The 18,043-nt window shown below is 39.4% G+C and overlaps 1 protein-coding gene across 1 annotated transcript in view; it reads left to right on the top strand.

The window, feature by feature from the left end:
* TTC27 (tetratricopeptide repeat domain 27) overlaps nt 1-18,043 on the top strand; it is a 174,324-nt gene that overhangs the window by 113,779 nt on the left and 42,502 nt on the right. Inside the window, exon 13 of the mRNA XM_026016000.2 lies at nt 9,859-10,086. Within this exon, the coding sequence (XP_025871785.1) occupies nt 9,859-10,086 (228 nt within the window). The remainder of the gene's footprint in view (nt 1-9,858; nt 10,087-18,043) is intronic.

Here is an 18,043-nt window from a genome sequence, read left to right as displayed (position 1 = left end):
GTAGGCCCAGCATGGAGTCCAGCATGGGGCCCAAACTCACTACCGTGAGATGAAGACCTGAGCAGAAATCAAGAGTCAGACACTTAACTGACTGAGCCATTCAGGCACCCTATTTTATCCTTTATAATAGATATTAGGATGACAGATTTCTTGTATTCTATAAAAATGTGCATCTGTATTTTCCCATAGGGAAGTAGCAGCCAAGAGCCAGAAATACCAAAGCTTTTGCATTCTGTGATTTCTGGCCACCCACATTTTGATAGTGCAAAAGGGATATTATAAGCCCTTGTACTTTATTTTTGTTCACCGGGCATATCTTTTATAGTTCTTTGATTGATAATAAATTATGTAAATTGAGTGGCTAAGTGGAGGGGGGAGGAGCAAATAGAGCATTTTGGAGAGAGTGAGGAATGCAGGGTGACTAATTGAAGAAAGAAAATATATTGCCTACAAGCTTTGCCCTTGGGAAAGATAATTCTGTTGGCAGGATGAAGAGGTATAAGATGTCAAGGAAAAAGAACTCACGTATCTAACAGAAAAATGTGGGATAGGAATTTGAGAAAAGAAGAGGCCGGTTCAGACGAAGCAAAATCACTGCCCTTGTGTTTCTTAGCTTCTTCATGAAGCTGCCCATTCTGGCTCTGCAGACCTGTGTTCCAGTTCATCAAGTATCCAGAATTGATGTTGTTTGGTAACAAGAAGTTGCATACCACCCACTCCCTCTGTTCCTCATTCTTGTAAGAGTCTAGATAGATATGAATTGGTCAAAGAAGTATTTGAAATCCTCATTACCGGGATCCCTGGGTGGCGCAGTGGTTTAGCGTCTGCCTTTGGCCCAGCGCGCGATCCTGGAGACCCGGGATCAAGTCCCACGTCAGGCTCCCAGTGCATGGAGCCTGCTTCTCCCTCTGCCTGTGTCTCTGCCTCTCTCTCTCTCTCTCTGTGACTATCATAAATTTAAAAAAAAAAAAAAATTGAAATCCTCATTACCTTAGCATTTCCAAATGTGAAGGTTTTCCTGAGTATTATTTAATCATTCGTTTGTATATTTGTCTTCTTTGAAAGGTTGCCAGCACTATGTGTTATATGTCTTTGAACTCTGATGATCTTCACTGCCTATATACCACAGTGCAGTAGAATAAATTTTTGTAGAATGGTAGTTTTAGGTCATGCAAGTGTTTAAAGGGTATGGCTTGATGTTCTGAATCTTGGATCCTATTTTTTGTATAGGATACCTGTGGAGTATGGTACTCCCTTATATTCCTTTTTATTTCCGTAAGATTGGTAATAACTTCTCATCTTTCATTTATGATTTTAGTAATTTGAATCTAAAGAACCAACTTTTGGGGTTTGTTTCTCTATTTCATTTATTTACACCAATCTTTATTATTTTATTCCTTCCGCTCTTTTGGATTTTTACACACCCCCCCCCCCCATTTCTTATGGTGAGAGATAAGATGATTGCTTTGAGATCTTTTCTGCATTTACAGCCATAATTTTTACTGTATCCTGTAGGTTTTGGCATATTATATTATTTTCATTTATCTCAAAGTGCTTTTAATTTTCCAGTGGTTTCTTTTTTGACCAATTGGTTATTTAAGACTGTGTTATTTAATTTCCATGAATTTGTAAATATCCTAAATTTCTTTTTTTGTTATTGATTTCTAATTTCATCCCATTGTAGTTGGGAGAACATCACTTTGTATGAGTTCAGTCCTTTCAAATGTATTGAGACTTGTTTTACAGCCTACCATGTAGTGTATACTGGAGAATGTTCTGTGTGTGTATTCTGCTGCTGTTGGGTAAAATGTTCTTTAGATGTTTTTTAGGCATAGTTGGTTTGTAGCATTGTTTAAGTCTTCTATTTCTTTCTTCTGTATAGTTGTTCTATCCGTTATCAAAAGTTGGAAAGTGAAGTCTTCAAATGTTATTGATGAATTGTATATTCTCTCTTTAGATCTGTCAGTTTTTGCTTCATGTAATTTGGGGCTCTGTTGTTAGGTGAAGATACAATTATGTCTTCTTGATGGATTGAATGTTTATCATTAAAATATCCTTTCTTTGTCTTATTAACAATTTTTAAGGTGAATTTTGTCTGATGTTAACTTAACCACTCCAGCTCTTTTTTGGTCACTGTGTACATGATGTATCTTTCTTTTTCTTTTATTTTTTATTTTCAGTGTTTTTGTGTGTCTGAATCTAAAGTGTGTCTCTTCTGGATGGCATTTAGTTGGATCATTTTTTTAATCCTTTTTACCAATCCCTGCCTTTGATTGCAGTGTTTAATCCTTTTACATTTAATTTAATTACTGATAATGTAGGATGCATATTAGTCATTTTGTTATTTTCTATATGTCTTATGTCTTTTCTCTTTCCCTATTGCTGTCTTCTTTGTGGCTAAATGGATATTTTCTAGTGTGCCACTTTAATTCCCTTGTCATATTTACTTTTTTTTTTTTAGTTTTTTTTTTAGATTTATTTTTATTTATTTATTTATGATAGACAGAGAGAGAGAGAGAGAGAGAGGCAGAGACACAGGCAGAGGGAGAAGCAGGCTCCATGCCGGAGCCTGATGCGGGACTCGATCCCGGGACTCCAGGATTGCGCCCTGGGCCAAAGGCAGGCACGAAACCGCTGAGCCACCCAGGGATCCCCTTAGATTTTATTTTTAAGCAATCTCTACATCACATATGGGGCTTGACTCACAACCCCAAAGTCAAGAGTTGCATGCTCTACTGAGCCAGCCAGTGTCCACTACTTTTGTGTGTGTGTGTGTGTGTGTGTTATTTTCTTAGTCTTTATAATAGGGATCATTTAAAATCGCATGTTTAAAGTGTCTATGAAGTCCCATCATTTGGGCATCCTCAGTGACAGTTCCTATTGATTGCTTTTTTTTCTTATGTAATGGCCATACGTCCTTGTTTCTTTGCATTTTTGTCATTTGTTGTTGAGATTGGACATTTTAAATAATATGGCAACTCTGGAAATCAAGTTATTGATGTTTGTGATCTTTTTTTGTTTAATGACATTTCTTGACTAATTCTGTAAAATGTGTATTCTTTGTCCTGAGCAGCCACTGGTCAGATTGGTTAGCTTAATGGTCAGCTAATGATTGGACAGGAAATTTCTTGAATGCCTGAATCAACAAGTCTCCTAGTCTGCTGATGGGCTGTGTGTGTGTGTGTGTGTGTTTGTAGGTCTGTGTTGGAGTATCTGCTGCTGCTGGTGTGTGTGTGTGTGTGTGTGTGTGTGTGTGTGTGTGTGTGTATTTGTGTTGGAGCATGCTTCCAACTCCAAGGCAGGCAGTTAATCACCTCGCCTTAGCTTTCACTGACTGCTTTTGCAAAGCCTCGAGGTCAGCCTGAGGTGAAAGCATAGGGCTTCCTCGGTTGTCTTTCCTGAGCAAGTGCAGCGCCCCACACATGCATGGCCTTCTGGATTCCTACAAATATGTTGGAGTCTTTCAAAGCCCTTTTGTGTATCTCATTTCCTTTTTTCACTTTTAGGTTTTTTTGGTTAGCATATTGTTTGCCCCACATATTATTTACCACTTCAGACAGCTACAAAACTAACCAGTTGTAATTGTTTTTGACAAAGGCTTTTCACAGGGCAAACTCAGAGTAAGTTCAATACAGACAGCCTTTGCAAGTGGACCCTTCCAGGGAACCACCAGCCTGCTCAGGTAATGACAGTTTTTGGGGAATGAGCCTTTAGAGGAGCTTTAAGCCCACTCTGTGCCCCCTGATGGCCAGTAGGCCTCTAATCATCACGATTGCCTGCTCTTGGTTTCCAAGGCTACTGCAGAGTTGGAGAAGATGGAATAGGAATGGTGCAAGTTAAAATTACACAAAGCTTATTGTTCTTACCAAGACATCCATTTCTCTGGATTATTTCAAGTTTTTGGTTAATTTCCAGAATTGTGAAAAAGTTTATTCTAATACTTTTTTCCAGTTTTCTCATTGCTTTTAGGGAGTAGGGAATTTTCAGAGGTTCTTTAGACCACCAGTTTTGCTGATGCCCACCTGTGGAATATAGGAAAAGGTGGGAACCTGAAATTAAGGTCCCATTTTTCAACTTATTATTTCTTTGAGGATGACCAGTTGACCAAGGAATCCAAACTTTTATTTCTTTGTATTAAAAATAGACATAGTAATACCTACCTCTCAGATTTACTATATATATTAAGTAAGAGAATGCATTTAATGCACATTGGATAAAGACTAATCTGTAAATCACTATCAAATAGGAGGACACATAAGGAGTTTAAAAGGCAAAAAATGAAAAAAAAATTGTATCATTCAGGGTTGGTTTATGGAGGCAGAATTGCTTTGAGTAGTTTTGGGATGTCATAAGCTTACTAATAAGAAATTAGATCTTACATAAATGTGGGAAATGCTGGAGAGATGAAGATATGGAAGAGGAAATAGAAGGATCAGAGAGAAACTCATTTACCAGTCCACTTGAAGCTTTGGCACAAGGGGTAAGTCAGAACTTACCAAGGAATCTGAGAGACCAAGTACTTCCAGCCATTGAAATGGGAGCGTGAAGGAGGGAACTCATGGAGAGATCTGTGGAAAGCTGTTGTCTGGATGTAGCTGCCAGCCCTGTGGGTTCCCAGTGAAATGTCTGATGGTGGTCCTGGGGCTGCTGTTAGTTGGCAGGGTCCACAGTCAGAAGTACAAGTTGGGATCTGCAGGACATCTCTGTATGACACCGTATTGTGTGACACCGTATTTAATCATGACTACCTCCCAAAAAGAGTAAAGGTTGGTGCTTTACTTTCTGCCTTTCAGATCCTAAACAAATTCCCCTCTGGTCAACTCTAATGCAAAATCCAAAGGGAAAAGGATTTTGGGAAACACAGTTTCTCGCTGAAGCAAGTTGATGTAGTGGTACATATGACTAGGCAGTGTTTTAGCTCTTTAGCTTCGGAGCTTACTTATTTGGAAAGGACCAAACTGCTAACAGGTACAAAGTATCTTATATATTATGTTACATAGTTAAAAGAAGAGTTTCTGATTTGGGGAAATTTACAATTTCTTCAAAAGAGGCTGAGATAGTGAACCATTCTTAGAACATTGAGGAAAAAAATAAATACATAAATATTTATTTTACATATCTTGCAGTATTTAATAGATGAGTTCCTTAGAGGTAATATATTAAATGAATTTTTGTAAATTGAACATTTTCCTTATAACAAGTTGCACTATCAGAAATACAATCATTTCTGATTGGTTTTTGGTTGACATCGGCACAGTTATCTTGCCTTAGCTTCTTGAATATTATTAGCATGATGTCATCAAGGTCAGAGATTGGTGAGGTCAAATGGGATGGTGAGACAATCAAGGTCCCTGCAGACTAAATTATACTAGAAAATCCATGTAATTCTGAGGCACGATTGGAAAGTATCCTTCTGTCTGTGCTCGTGACAGCCCACTACATCTGATACTGTCTGGTTATTGGATAGAGAAAAAGGTATTTACTGTATCAGTACCTGCTTACCATACATGAGGGGCTGTGATGATTTGCTCCAAAAAAGAGATCATGTCTGGAACAGTAGATATCGTTAGAGCCACTATTATATTCAGTTTATCATAATCTGTGAAATATTCCAGGACCCATCTATATTCTGCTCTGTTTAAATGGGTAGGTTAAACTGTGTACACACACACACACACACACACACACACACTTTGCAGTATCTTTCAAGATTTTGATAGCAGCATGTGTTTTTGTAGTTTACATAGATATATGGTAATGCTTTGGGTTTTTTCTTTTAATGGGGAGATGGTTTCAGGGGCTTTCACTCGGCTTTTTATTCTGTGGTAGTACTCACTGAAGGCTCTGCTAATTGTTGGCTATATCTAATTCTCTGCATATAGGAACTAGGGAGGTGACCATTGGGCAGCACCAAGACTTACCAGGCCTCAATGGGGTAGACTGACTTCCATACACCCACTGACTTGTCATAGTGATGTTCTGGGTCGCAGAGGGTTAGCATTAACTAAGAACTCATCAACACTGAGAAGACAGCTGTTTCTTTTCCCCCGGGATAGAATTAGCAATCTATGTTTTTTTTTTTTTTTTTTTTTTTTTTTAGCAATCTATGTTAATGGCAAATGTTAAAGTTATGTCTTTGGGGAGGACAAGGGAAGAATTATGGTAAATGCTAGTTATGTTATAGTGCAGTCCTTCCTCACCAGTATTGGCTCACCTCTCGCTCCCTCCTTCCCTCCTTTTCTCCTCCCCTCCCTCCCTTCCTCCCTCCCTCCCAGTTTTTAAGAGACTCTGACTCTGAAATGACTCAGGGATAGGAATTGGGTGAGAAACAGTGTTTTAGAATGGTATATCAGGTTAGACATCTGTTCTCCAAACCTAGATTTTTTTTATGTTATATAGATCAAATTTGGACTTAGTTGGCTGTATATATAATTTGGTCCTAAAGCTTCCTGGTCAGTCAGCCACTACCTAAGATCCATTCTCATTGCACTATTTTAATTATTAGTCTGGTTGTGACTATTGCAAATAACTGCTCATCTTGCTTCTAGGGGTTAAGTGCTATCAGCTAGTCTCTATTATTTTGAATTCTAATAATCCCCACTGAAATCGGGAAGCTCATTTCAATGGAAGGACCTCCAAGTTTTTCCCCCAGGTTACACAGGACATCTACTATATAATAGCACTTTTCAGAAATGCTAATACTCCCATATAAAATGTATTCCTCAAAGCCAAGATGAAAGGAATATCCCCTGGGTCCTCTCGGAGGTCACTGGGATGGATGAACAGGTTGTAAATAATAAATTCACAACAGCCTTTTCTTCCTAAGTTGTTGGAGTCTTTCCTCCACATCACACCAAGGAGTTTCTGGCATCTCCAATTAGTTTTGGCCACATTTGAGTCCAGGTTTTAGTCAGGTAATTGAGCAAATAATTTAGAACCATCCTCAGCTGCTTGAGTTAGCCCTGTGAATAAAAAAATTTCTGATGAGTACCTAAATTGATTAAAATTGTGATCCACAGTTTGTAGTCCTTCACCCTTAGAGTCTTTTTCCACAAGGTCCAAGATTTTCGCTTTAGAAAGTAATGAAGTCTTGCAGTTCTCATTGTGTCTACCTACATGTGTGGAGGCAATAAGGGATGGAAAGGGCCCACGTCTGAGGAGAATTGGCATTCTCTCGCAGGGTACCTTCCTGAGGTGTAGTTATTCTACTGGCTTTCAGCAAAGTAGCATGAGTCTTCACAGGGGAGGATTGCCTTGCTGGCGTGGGAAACTAGGTAAGCTTTGGAGACTTCCCTTATCTGACTCACCCCAAATGTCCTTATTTAGAGTCTTGAGTCTTTCTCTTCCATGCTCAGTGCCCTCTTTTCCTGACCACTCTAAGGTAAGTGGCACTAGAGTAACCCTCATGTTTTAAACAACCACTGCGGTCACTATTGCTGTGAAGCAAACCACATCAAAACATAGTGGCTGGGATCCCTGGGTGGCGCAGCAGTTTGGCGCCTGCCTTTGGCCTAGGGCGCGATCCTGGAGACCCGGGATCGAATCCCACATCGGGCTCCTGGTGCATGGAGCCTGCTTCTCCCTCTGCCTATGTCTCTGCCTCTCTCTCTCTCTCTCTCTCTCTGTGACTATCATAAATAAATAAAATTAAAAAAAAAAAAACATAGTGGCTGAAAACAACAGCAATCATTTGTTTCTCTTTCATTGTTTCTGTGGAACAGAAATTTAGGAAGGGATTGACTGAGCCGCCTGTGATGGGAGAAAGGTGACATGATGCAATGTTAACTCTAAATGAACTTTCACACGTTGAAGATATGCATGATTAGCGCCAGAGCAGTCACTCAAAAATAATAAAGTGATATATAACTAAAAGGCAATAGAGGAAGAAAAATGAATGACTAAAACATTTGATTCACCCAAACGCCTTCACTGCATATGGGCCTCATGAAACTGAGTTTGTCCTATGTTGTCATTCAGCAATCATCTACATCTGAGTTTAGGCTATACTAGCTTGCCAGGTACAAGGGAAGAGAAATTCCTTTTAGGCAATCATAGAAATTCTTTGGTTCTCTGACCTTGAAGATTTAAAATACTGAATGTCGTTTTCTTTATTTGAGCTGTTCAGTGAACTTAGAAGCAGCCAACTTACCTCCCAGTCTGGTATCCTCAGTGTTCTATCATTTAATTCACAGAAGCCTTACATTAGGTAGGTGCTTTATTCTAAGTTCCCACTTGTGATAATTTAAGAAATTCTTTAATCACCGAATATCATGGAGTACCAGCGTTATACCCTCTCATGATCACTGGCTCCTCGTGTTTTCAGATCCAGTTAGATCACAAAACTAATCACAAATTTTTATTTTCTGCAGGGGTAGCCTTCAGAATTTCTGGGAGGGCGTGGGTAATCAAGTTTCAATGACATATTGCCAGGAGAAATGCCTTCTTCAGCTACACTGTAAGATCATTTCAGCAAAAATTCTGCTGTGGCTCTGGTGTGTTACACATAATTTGGTTGGATTCTATAGGCATATGTGTAAATATACATGTGTGGTTACATATATAGATGACTTTGCAGAGTTATGGTTAGATACAGTAATAACTTGTATCATCTGTTATAGAGGATTATATTTTAAAATTTCATGTTTATTTTGGCTATTTGGGGTTTAGAACTCTTATCCTTTAGAAACTTTTATAAATTTTGGTTTCATTTTCAGATTAGGCCTAAAAATCCTGCACAATCCATAACCTCTGTAGAAATGCAGAGGAACAAGCATCCAAAGACACTTTTAGAAGCACAACCGGCTTTTTTTTTTTTTAATTTAAATTAGGTAACATACAGTACAATATACAGTTGTCTTTTAAAAGATTTCACAGAAATTGAACTGCTTAAGAATTCTAGCTTTGTACAACTAAAGCAAATCAACTAAGCAAATCAGCTCTATAAATTAAGGAGTCTAAGGTATCATTTTAGCTACTATAGGATGGCTTCCTGGCCATCTACATCCATTATGGCTGTGGCTGTCTTGGCATCTTCGGTGACTCCACTGCTGTTTATAAGAAGGTGTTTGTATGTGAGGATGGAAAGTAGAGCTGCTAGCATGCTGTTGAAACTAAACAGAAACAAGGGGTAAGGGACATTGTTGGGGGGAAGCAGAGTAGTAATGGTAACAAGTATAGAATTAGCTTAGCTAATGAGGTGAATCAGAATTGTAGATGTTTGAGAATAATACCCAAGCTTGTGCAGTGTACTGAGGATGGTCTTTAATTTCTAAAGGGAATGGATTGTCTGGAAACAGATAGGCCTCATGTTGGCAAGTTTTATCTATGAGAAGAAGCAATAACTATTAAATTGTACTCCTCTCCTTCTTTGATAAATGTTTCAGCAAACCCAGGCTCCCTGAACATGCCATTTTAAAAAAGGAGAAACAAAACAAACACTAAGTAAATAAATAAAATAAAAAAGGAAAAACCTATGTTTCACTGCCATTGGGTGAAAGTGAACTAAAGACACTGCTCTGTCACAGTGCTGACAACTAGAGTGGGAGCAAATGGGGAGCTCAGTATCATGGAGTCAGCTTCTCTTGGTGCCTTTCTTTCCTAGATTCTCCTGACATCTAGGATTCCAGATGTCGGTAAAGCAGTTCTTACTTCTTGTTCTTCTCTTTTACCTGTACCATATTTGTTTTCTCTTATTCAGCTTGTGGTCCCAGATGGCATAAAATAAGCAGATCATCTCAAACTTTGAAAAGAAAAAGAAAAACTTTTATCCTGTGGGATAAAAGATGTATATGTGCTAAAACAAACAAACAAAAAGCTATTTGTCATTATAAGCAATTCATTTGTTTCTGTTATTTCTAGGCAGAAGAAATCCTTAGGCAAGAGCTGGAGAAAAAAGAGACGCCGAGTTTATACTGCTTACTTGGAGATGTCCTTCGAGACCACTCTTGCTATGACCAGGCGTGGGAGCTATCTCGCCACCGTAGCGCTCGAGCCCAACGCTCCAAAGGCCTTCTTCATCTGCGGAACAAGGAGTTCAGAGAATGCGTGGAGTGCTTTGAGTGCTCTGTGAAGATCAATCCCATGCAGGTGAGACAATTCAGAAAGCCCCAACTGCTCTGGCACTCATGTTTTTCTTTGCTTTGGTTCCTTACTGAATTAGTACCTGTTTCCTGTCCTGTCTGGTGAGCTTGTCTCCATAAGCTGATAATGGAGTCTCCAGTGCTTTGTGTATGTTGTCAAACATGTTGGTTTTCTCTTGTGCACTTTCTGTTGCATTTCTGTTATTTACTTTTCTGTTTTATTTTGTTATTTCTTTCTTTTAACTGTCCTTAACACAAAATTAGGAAATGAATGGGACTCCAAATTATAGACCCTGTAGGACTGGGCAGGGGATTGTTGAAATCAATAATGAAAGCAAAGCTCATATAAACAGGGTAACCTCTAGAATGGATTATTATCATTTAAGAAAAAGTGTATTTACATACACACATATTTTTAAATGTTTAAAAACAATTTTAAGGTTTGAAAAAATAATACAAAAAGAGTCTGGATCTTTAAAATAAATGACAAGATAAAGCCACAAGAGAGGACCTAATTTTGAGGGGGATGAAATTGACCTTACTTTGTACTTAATGATATGCAATTAGTAAAATGATTTTGATTCTGAGAAACAGTGATGGCTTTTTTAAACCATACTTTCCTTATGACTGCTTCCCTGTTTCACCAATCAAATGCACACATCATTGTCAGCCATGGGTCCTGACAAACATGCACACTGACTTGGGAGAATTCTGGTTAAAATACTAATTTGTAATCAGCTACTAATATTGACTGAGCACTTACTATGAGCCAGATACCTTGTTGGGCTTTTTGCTGGTTTTTGAACTCAAGGCAGCCTGACCCCAAAGCTTGTATGATTTTAAAAAAATTGTGGTAAAAAGCACATAAAATAAAATTTACCACCTTAACCATCTCTAACTGTACAGTTCTGTAGTGTTGAGTGACTTCTCACTTGCAACCATCACTGCCATCCATCTTTGCGACTTATTTTATTCTGCAAAACTAAAGTTTAGTTTTAGTTTTGTTCACATTGAACAGTAGCTCTCTCCTCTCCCCTTTCTTTGGTCTCTGGCAACTGTTCTACGTTGTGTCTCCATGAATTTTTGATAATGTAAGTACCTCATATGAGTAGAGTCATACCAGCATTTGTCCCTTTGTGACTGGCATATTCCACTGAGCATAATATCCATGTTGTAGCATGTATCAGAATGTCCTTTTTGAAGGCTGAGTAATATTCCATTGTATAGATATGCCACTTTTTGTTTATTTGTCTGTAGTTGAACACTGGGTTGCTTCTACCTCTTGGATGTTATGAATAGTGCTGCTATGAACAAGTGTGGGCAGAGATGATCATTTTTGGGTAGGTTTGGGGCATATTGAAAAAGAAGTACATTTTTTAGTTAATTGCTTGCTTTCATCATTCTGGGTAATGAATATAATAAGAACTTTCCAAATCAGCTGGCTGGTAAGAAATCTGGGGAAGAGTTTATCAGCAGAAATTAACAGGTGCACTTGGCAACAAGGATGTTTAAAGTGTACTTAGAGTTGGTTTTTATTGACAGCTTTCTCTAACAGTGGTTCTTCGCTGGGGAGGATTTTGCCCTGCAAGGGGCATTTGGCACTTTGGGGAAAGTGACAGGGTGGGGGTGGGGGGTGAGGGGACTGGGGTGGGGGCGGTGGGGGCAGGTGTCTGCTACTGCCACCTAGTGGGTAGATTCCAGGGCTGCTGCTACGCATCCCGGAATGCACAAGATAGCCCCCTAAGGTAAAGAATTATCCCGCTTAAAATGTCAGTTGTGCCAAGATTTACAAACCCTGCACTAACTTGATTATTACTAGGCTTTTTTTTTTTTTGGTAGGAAATAGAACTCAATATTGTGTTCTCAAAATGTTACTTTTAATATGGGAAATTGTATGCTATGCTTGTTTATCTTAGTACCTCTGCCTAAAATTTGCCTAACCATAGCTGCCATAATGAGTAAGAAAATAAGCTCCCTCCCTTAGTCTCTGTAGTCTAAGTTAAATCAGTGCCACATACCTCACAAACCTGGTTACTCTCTCAAGCACACAGTGTCTTTCCAATACACTGACATTCATGTTTTCCTTGTTTTGCTCCTGCCTCACTGGCTCCTCCTTCTCAGTCTTGGCAGGTTCCTAGGCTTAGCCTTTGGGCCTTATCTTAGTCTACACTGGCTCCCTAGATTTCATCTGCTCCCACAGGTTTGATGCCATCTGTACACTGACAACTCCACAAAGTGGGTTTCAGCCCCATTTTCTCCCCTGAACTCGAGACCCCTGTGTCTAACTGCCCCCCCCCCCGCCCCCGTCTCTCCATGCTTTACTCTGACTTAACATCTCCTGTGTCTAAGATACCATTCTCCCCCTCCTAAAGGCTTTTGTCCCATCCGAAATTACCCTTACTGGTCTTTCCTGCCTCTGCCTGTGTTCCCATCTGCCTATTCTCAGTGACCATCCAAGTCCTTTCAGATGTGAGTCACATGTGTCATTCATCTACTCCATTCCCTAGTGATAACAGCCCAAATCCCTGAAAGGCTGGCAGGGCTTCTCCCAGCCTAGCTCCTCCCATCCCCCCACCTACCCACTCAGCTCACATTAGCCTCTTTGTGCTTCGCTGAATATTCCAGACACATTCGTCCTCAAGGTTTTAGCACTTGCTTTCCCTCTGCCCAGAATGTTCTTCCAGATATCTGTGTACCTCACTCCATGATCTCATTCAAGTTGTTGCTCAAATATCACTTGTTCAGAGAGACCATCCATGATCATTCTATGTAACATCACAGCCCACTTTCCGCCTCTGCCTTATACTCCTTACTCTTTCACTGCTTTTTCTTCAGAGCGCTTAGCATCTTCTAATATTTTTACAGCTTATTTTGAAAAAAAAATTCTATTTCTCCTTCCCTAGAGTGTAAGTCGTATGAGGGCAGAAGTTTTTAATCTATATGCTTCATTTATATTTTCCTGGTGCCTATACCAGTGCCTAGCACATACTGGGATTCAATAAATAAATATTTGTTGAGTGAGCAAATAAATAATATCTTTAGCCAGTTAGTCAATCAAACATATATACTAATCATCTGCTGTGCATATAACATTGAATCAGAGGACAAAACAGTAGCACCAGATCACCGAGGAGGCTGGTGTGTATCCTCTGGTACAATCTAGTGAAGTGAACATAAGCAAAACTAGCCAATAGTATGAGGCATCAAAGAAATACCAAGTGAGTTATTTGTAAAGCACCAGTCATAGAGAGGTCAAAGAAGTGGTATAGATAGCATGGTAGATAGTGAAGATAGGATGTTGCATTTGGCTTTGAAGGACATTACTTGAGTAGGCCAAGAGGAGGGCAGTAGTGATGGCATTCCAGGCAGGTGGACAGCATGAACAAAGCCCTGAAAACAGAAAGGAAGGGGGGGGGGAGGGAGGGAGGGAGGGAGAGAGAGAGAGAGAGAGAGAGAGTGAGTTGGGGGAACAGAGGAGTTAGTGAAGTTAGAAGTTTTGGAGAGTACGAGGGAATAGGGCAGTTCCAGTGGAAAATCTGGACTGGAGCCAGATTATATTATATAAGGTCTTAAATGTGAGGCTAAGCTCTTTGGCTTTTTACTTGGCAGATAGGGAGCCATTGAAGGGCTGATTTGTGTTTGGCTTTCTTTTGAATGAAGGAATGTGGTTTGTGTGGAGGTAATTTAGGCTTATTGTTTTGGCAACATTGTGGCCATGTGAGATACTAGATGTAGACAGGTTTGGGAGGCAAGCACTAGTTTAGCGTGACAGTTATCAGTATGGCAAAGGCAATAGAAAAATGGGATGGGTATGAGGGAATTTGCAAGGGAGGACTTGACAGGACTTGGTAGTCTCATTATATAATTTTGAATTAATTACTTAGCAAGACAAAGAAATGACAGTTGCTCAAAGCAGCGTCACAATACAAACAGATGTTATGTGAGGATATTTTGTAGTTTGTCATATGGATCCAATTCAGACAGACTGTGAGCCATGCCAAAATATGCAGGCATTTGATGCTACAGTTGTACAGAACTACTACAAGATGCAAACTTGGACTCCGTAGACATCAGAACTTAGGATCCAAGTTTAAACTCTCTCTGAACAACAAGAGCTCCTGCATGCTATTGTCTCCTCTGAGTCCCGAAATAGAAGGAAAATATAAGAACAGAATTTAATAGAAAAAGGAATTTAAAGAAATGTATTCTCTACTTTCAGACATTTCCAAACAGTTATTTTTAATAACAAAATTTGGGCAAAACGAGAGTGATATTTGAACGGCTTTTATGCATTGCAATGACTTTCTGAAACCGAATTGGTATAAAAATAGGAATGTTTGGTTTTATATCAGGGAGAGTCTGCAAACCCAAATGCAAAATCTGCAGTACATTTGTTAGAGGACCAGAAGATGTGTGTACCATTTACATTTGTGCCTTTGAGATTGTCAGCTGTTGTTGACTCATACCTACCTGTTTCATTTTCCCAAGCAACTTCTGAAACTACTAAAATTCAACCTTAGACTAGAGTTTATGGGCTGTTGGAAGCTGAAGAAAGTGAGAGGCAGTGGTAGCCAAACCTCCAAGCAGGATCTTATAGTCTCAGGACCAGAATTAAAACAGATATCCTATGTCTACTTATCATTCCCATTGTCTCCTACTCTTATGTAAAAAGTAAAAGCAAGGAAATTGCTCAGATATCAAACCAGTATGTGTAGCCCTGAAAAAGGAAAATATCACTACCTATTATTTTTTTTACCCTCTGTCAGTACACACACTATATTCCTTTTCATTTGTCAGTCCTTCCCCAGTGTGCACCCCCCATCCCCGTTTATTTTCCTGAACTCTCCTCATTGAACTGGTCATCTACCTTTGTAAGGTTATGTGATATTACTCCAGAGACATGCATAGGCAGAAGGGCTGTAGTTGAGAAGAGGTGGGCAGTTGCCATGGATTTGACAGGCTCAGGGAAGGCGGTGCTGGAGATGGGGCAGGAGTTAGCACCTGTGCCCTGGATGGTGCAAGGTGAGTAGATGTTCAGAAGGGGAACTGACTGCCCAGGGAGAAGAGCATGAAGAAAGCCATGGATTTGAGAGTTCATTAAACATAAATGGCCAGTTTATGCTTGATATCCTCGTAACCCATCTGTTTAGTGTTTGTTGCAAGATTTTTTTCTTTTTTTTTAAATTTTTAAAATTTATTTATCAGAGACACAGAGACAGAGAGAGAGAGAGGCAGAGACACAGGCAGAGGGTGAAGCAGGCTCCATGGAGAGAGCCTGACGTGGGACTCCATCCTGGGTCTCCAGGATCATGCCCCGGGCTGAAGGCAGGCACTAAACCGCTGAGCCGCCTGGGCTGCCCAGATTTTTCTTTTTTAAATGAAGTATTATTGTTGCATAAAGAGCAGTTGGAGTGGGTTTTCACAGACATTCCACTTTGTACCTTCTGCCATGGTCTCATCTAGTATTATATTTAATGCATTTGCGATGGACAGAGCACCCACTTTACAATGACCAGTACGTCTCTTTTCCAACCCATTCTGGACACAACTTGCTAACATTACCCATTCAAGGACAGCATGCAGGATGCTTGCTGATACAACCTACTGTGGTTGTTCAGAGGTGCTGAGAACAGGCCACCTCTTTCAGGCCTGGGGTGGTGGTAGGAGAAATACTGGAGCCAATGTCTTTATAAGCCCCCTGGTATATATCAGACATTTGTGCCAAACTGCGGCCCGTGCGAGGCATGACGTTGCCTGGCTACCAGTTGGCAGGATTAGTGGGAAATGTGGGGAATCGTAGGCCAGACGTATGGGGAGCAGAGCAGAGCAGGCCTGCCATAAATAAAGCACATGGGGACTAGTCTGAATTCTCTTGCTACGGTGGTTTGGTCACTTATTGTATGGCCTAAATGTGCCACTATTTTTATTCTTTTGCTTGATAACTTTTTTAAAAAAGATTTTGTTTATTCATGAGAGACACAGAGAGAGAGAGGCAGAGACATCGGCAGAGGGAGAAGCAGGTTCCCGGTGGGAAGCCTGATGTGGGGCTCAATCCCAGGACTCCGGGATCATGACCTGAGCCAAAGGTAGACGCTTAACCACTGAGCCACCTAGGTGCCCCATTTGATAACTTTTTATATAGTTTATAATGAACCCTTTAGCAGCATTTATTTCCAAAAAGCAAATAAGCCAAAAACATATGTTTTTAGTGGACAATAAGGAGCTCCATTCTCATTTATCAAGAGAGCTAATGAACTTGTATAAAATGTAGTTGACATTTACTCTTCACCTCAGGGGCCATGGTTATATCACTGACTACATGAAAACCACAAGACCTAAGTCTATTGAGGAAACATTAACATTTATGTCAAAAGTTAGTAGTTTTTTTTTTTTTAAGAAGTCATGTCCAAGATGATGATTTAATATACAGGGATAGGAGATATATTTTCATATCATTCAATGAGGCTTAACTTTTTTATCTAGAGCAAATGAAAATGAGCACAAATGGTTTAGAAGATTGGTCCATACCACATTTTCTTGTACATGTATGAAAAGTTAAGATCATAGGTGTTAATGTGCTGCTCGTTTAGCAGAAGTAGTTCAGTACCAGTTGAATTCACCAGTTTAGTATCAGTGACATCAGATGCTTCAATTAGAAAAGTCATTAATTCTGTTCTCATGATGGTTTAGTTTTTTACCCTGTTAGTGGATTCAAAATAAAATTTTTGGAAATTCATTCTCAAAGATGAAACATCTGACATTATTTTGCATGCTGTTGTAAATTCAGTTAACAAGTTAAACATAACAGATAAAAATGTTTCTTTTAGTGGTGATAATAAGGATATAAATTTTGGTGAAATATGGCAACATGGTAAAAAGAATGCTCTTTCTGAATTAAGAAAACCTGTGGCACATAAATGTACTTGGATTTGGTTGTAGTGGTAGATGTAGTGTGACCCAAACAAGCTTCTACTAATGGATATAAAAACTGTTGCCTGGATGGCTCAGTAGTTGAACATCTGCCTTCGGCTCAGGACGTGATCCCGGGGTCCTGGATCGAGTTCCACATTAGGCTCCCTAAGGGGGAGCCTGCTTCTCCCTCTGCCTGTATCTCTCTCTGCCTCTCTCTCTCTCTGCATCTCTCATGAAAAAATAAATAAAATCTTAAAAAAAAAAAAACTTGTCATTTATTTTATATACACTGTTTCGGTAATTGGATTAGAAGATTCCTGAGACACGTCTGATGTTGAATTAAAATTTGTATAGTGTGGCAGTATATACTTTTCTGTTTCTGCCCATCAAGTAGACTTTAAAAATGTTCAAGTTTTTGAAGAATTATATTATAAACCAATTTAATTGTCCTACTATGATATGAACTTTTTTATTTTTATTTTTTTTAAAGATCTATTTATTTATTTATGATAGACATAGAGAGAAAGAGAGAGAGAGAGGCAGAGACACAGGAGGAGGGAGAAACAGGCTCCATGCTGGGAGCCCGACGCAGGACTCGATCCCGGGACTCCAGGATCGCGCCCTGGGCCAAAGGCAGGCACCAAACTGCTGAGCCCCCCAGGGATCCCCTGATATGAACTTTTAAAGAAAAAGTCTTTTGCATGTTGGCTGTATTATGTTCAAAATCAATTGAAAATCTTTTATGTATTCAATTAATGGAGCTCCAAAAAACTAAGCTTTTGTAAAAAAGTTTTTAGCAAATTATAATTATTGAAGGCAACACTTTCAAAGAGGGAGACATTGAAATTTTCCATAAGAGGAATAATGAGAGCTCAAATGAAAGGATTTGATTTTGAAATGCAAAATTATACTTTTGAGTATCTCTACTGTATAGTCCACTGGGGCTGCTTTAACAAAATGCTACAGACTAGGTGGCTTAAATAACAAATTTATTTTCTCACAATTCTGGAAGGTAACAGTCTGAGATCAGGGTGCTTTTAGGGGTGGTTTTT

This window comes from Vulpes vulpes, chromosome 8 (assembly GCF_048418805.1).
Source record: "Vulpes vulpes isolate BD-2025 chromosome 8, VulVul3, whole genome shotgun sequence".
NCBI classification, from domain to species: domain Eukaryota; kingdom Metazoa; phylum Chordata; class Mammalia; order Carnivora; family Canidae; genus Vulpes; species Vulpes vulpes.
This window is presented reverse-complemented; position numbering and strand designations above follow the sequence as displayed.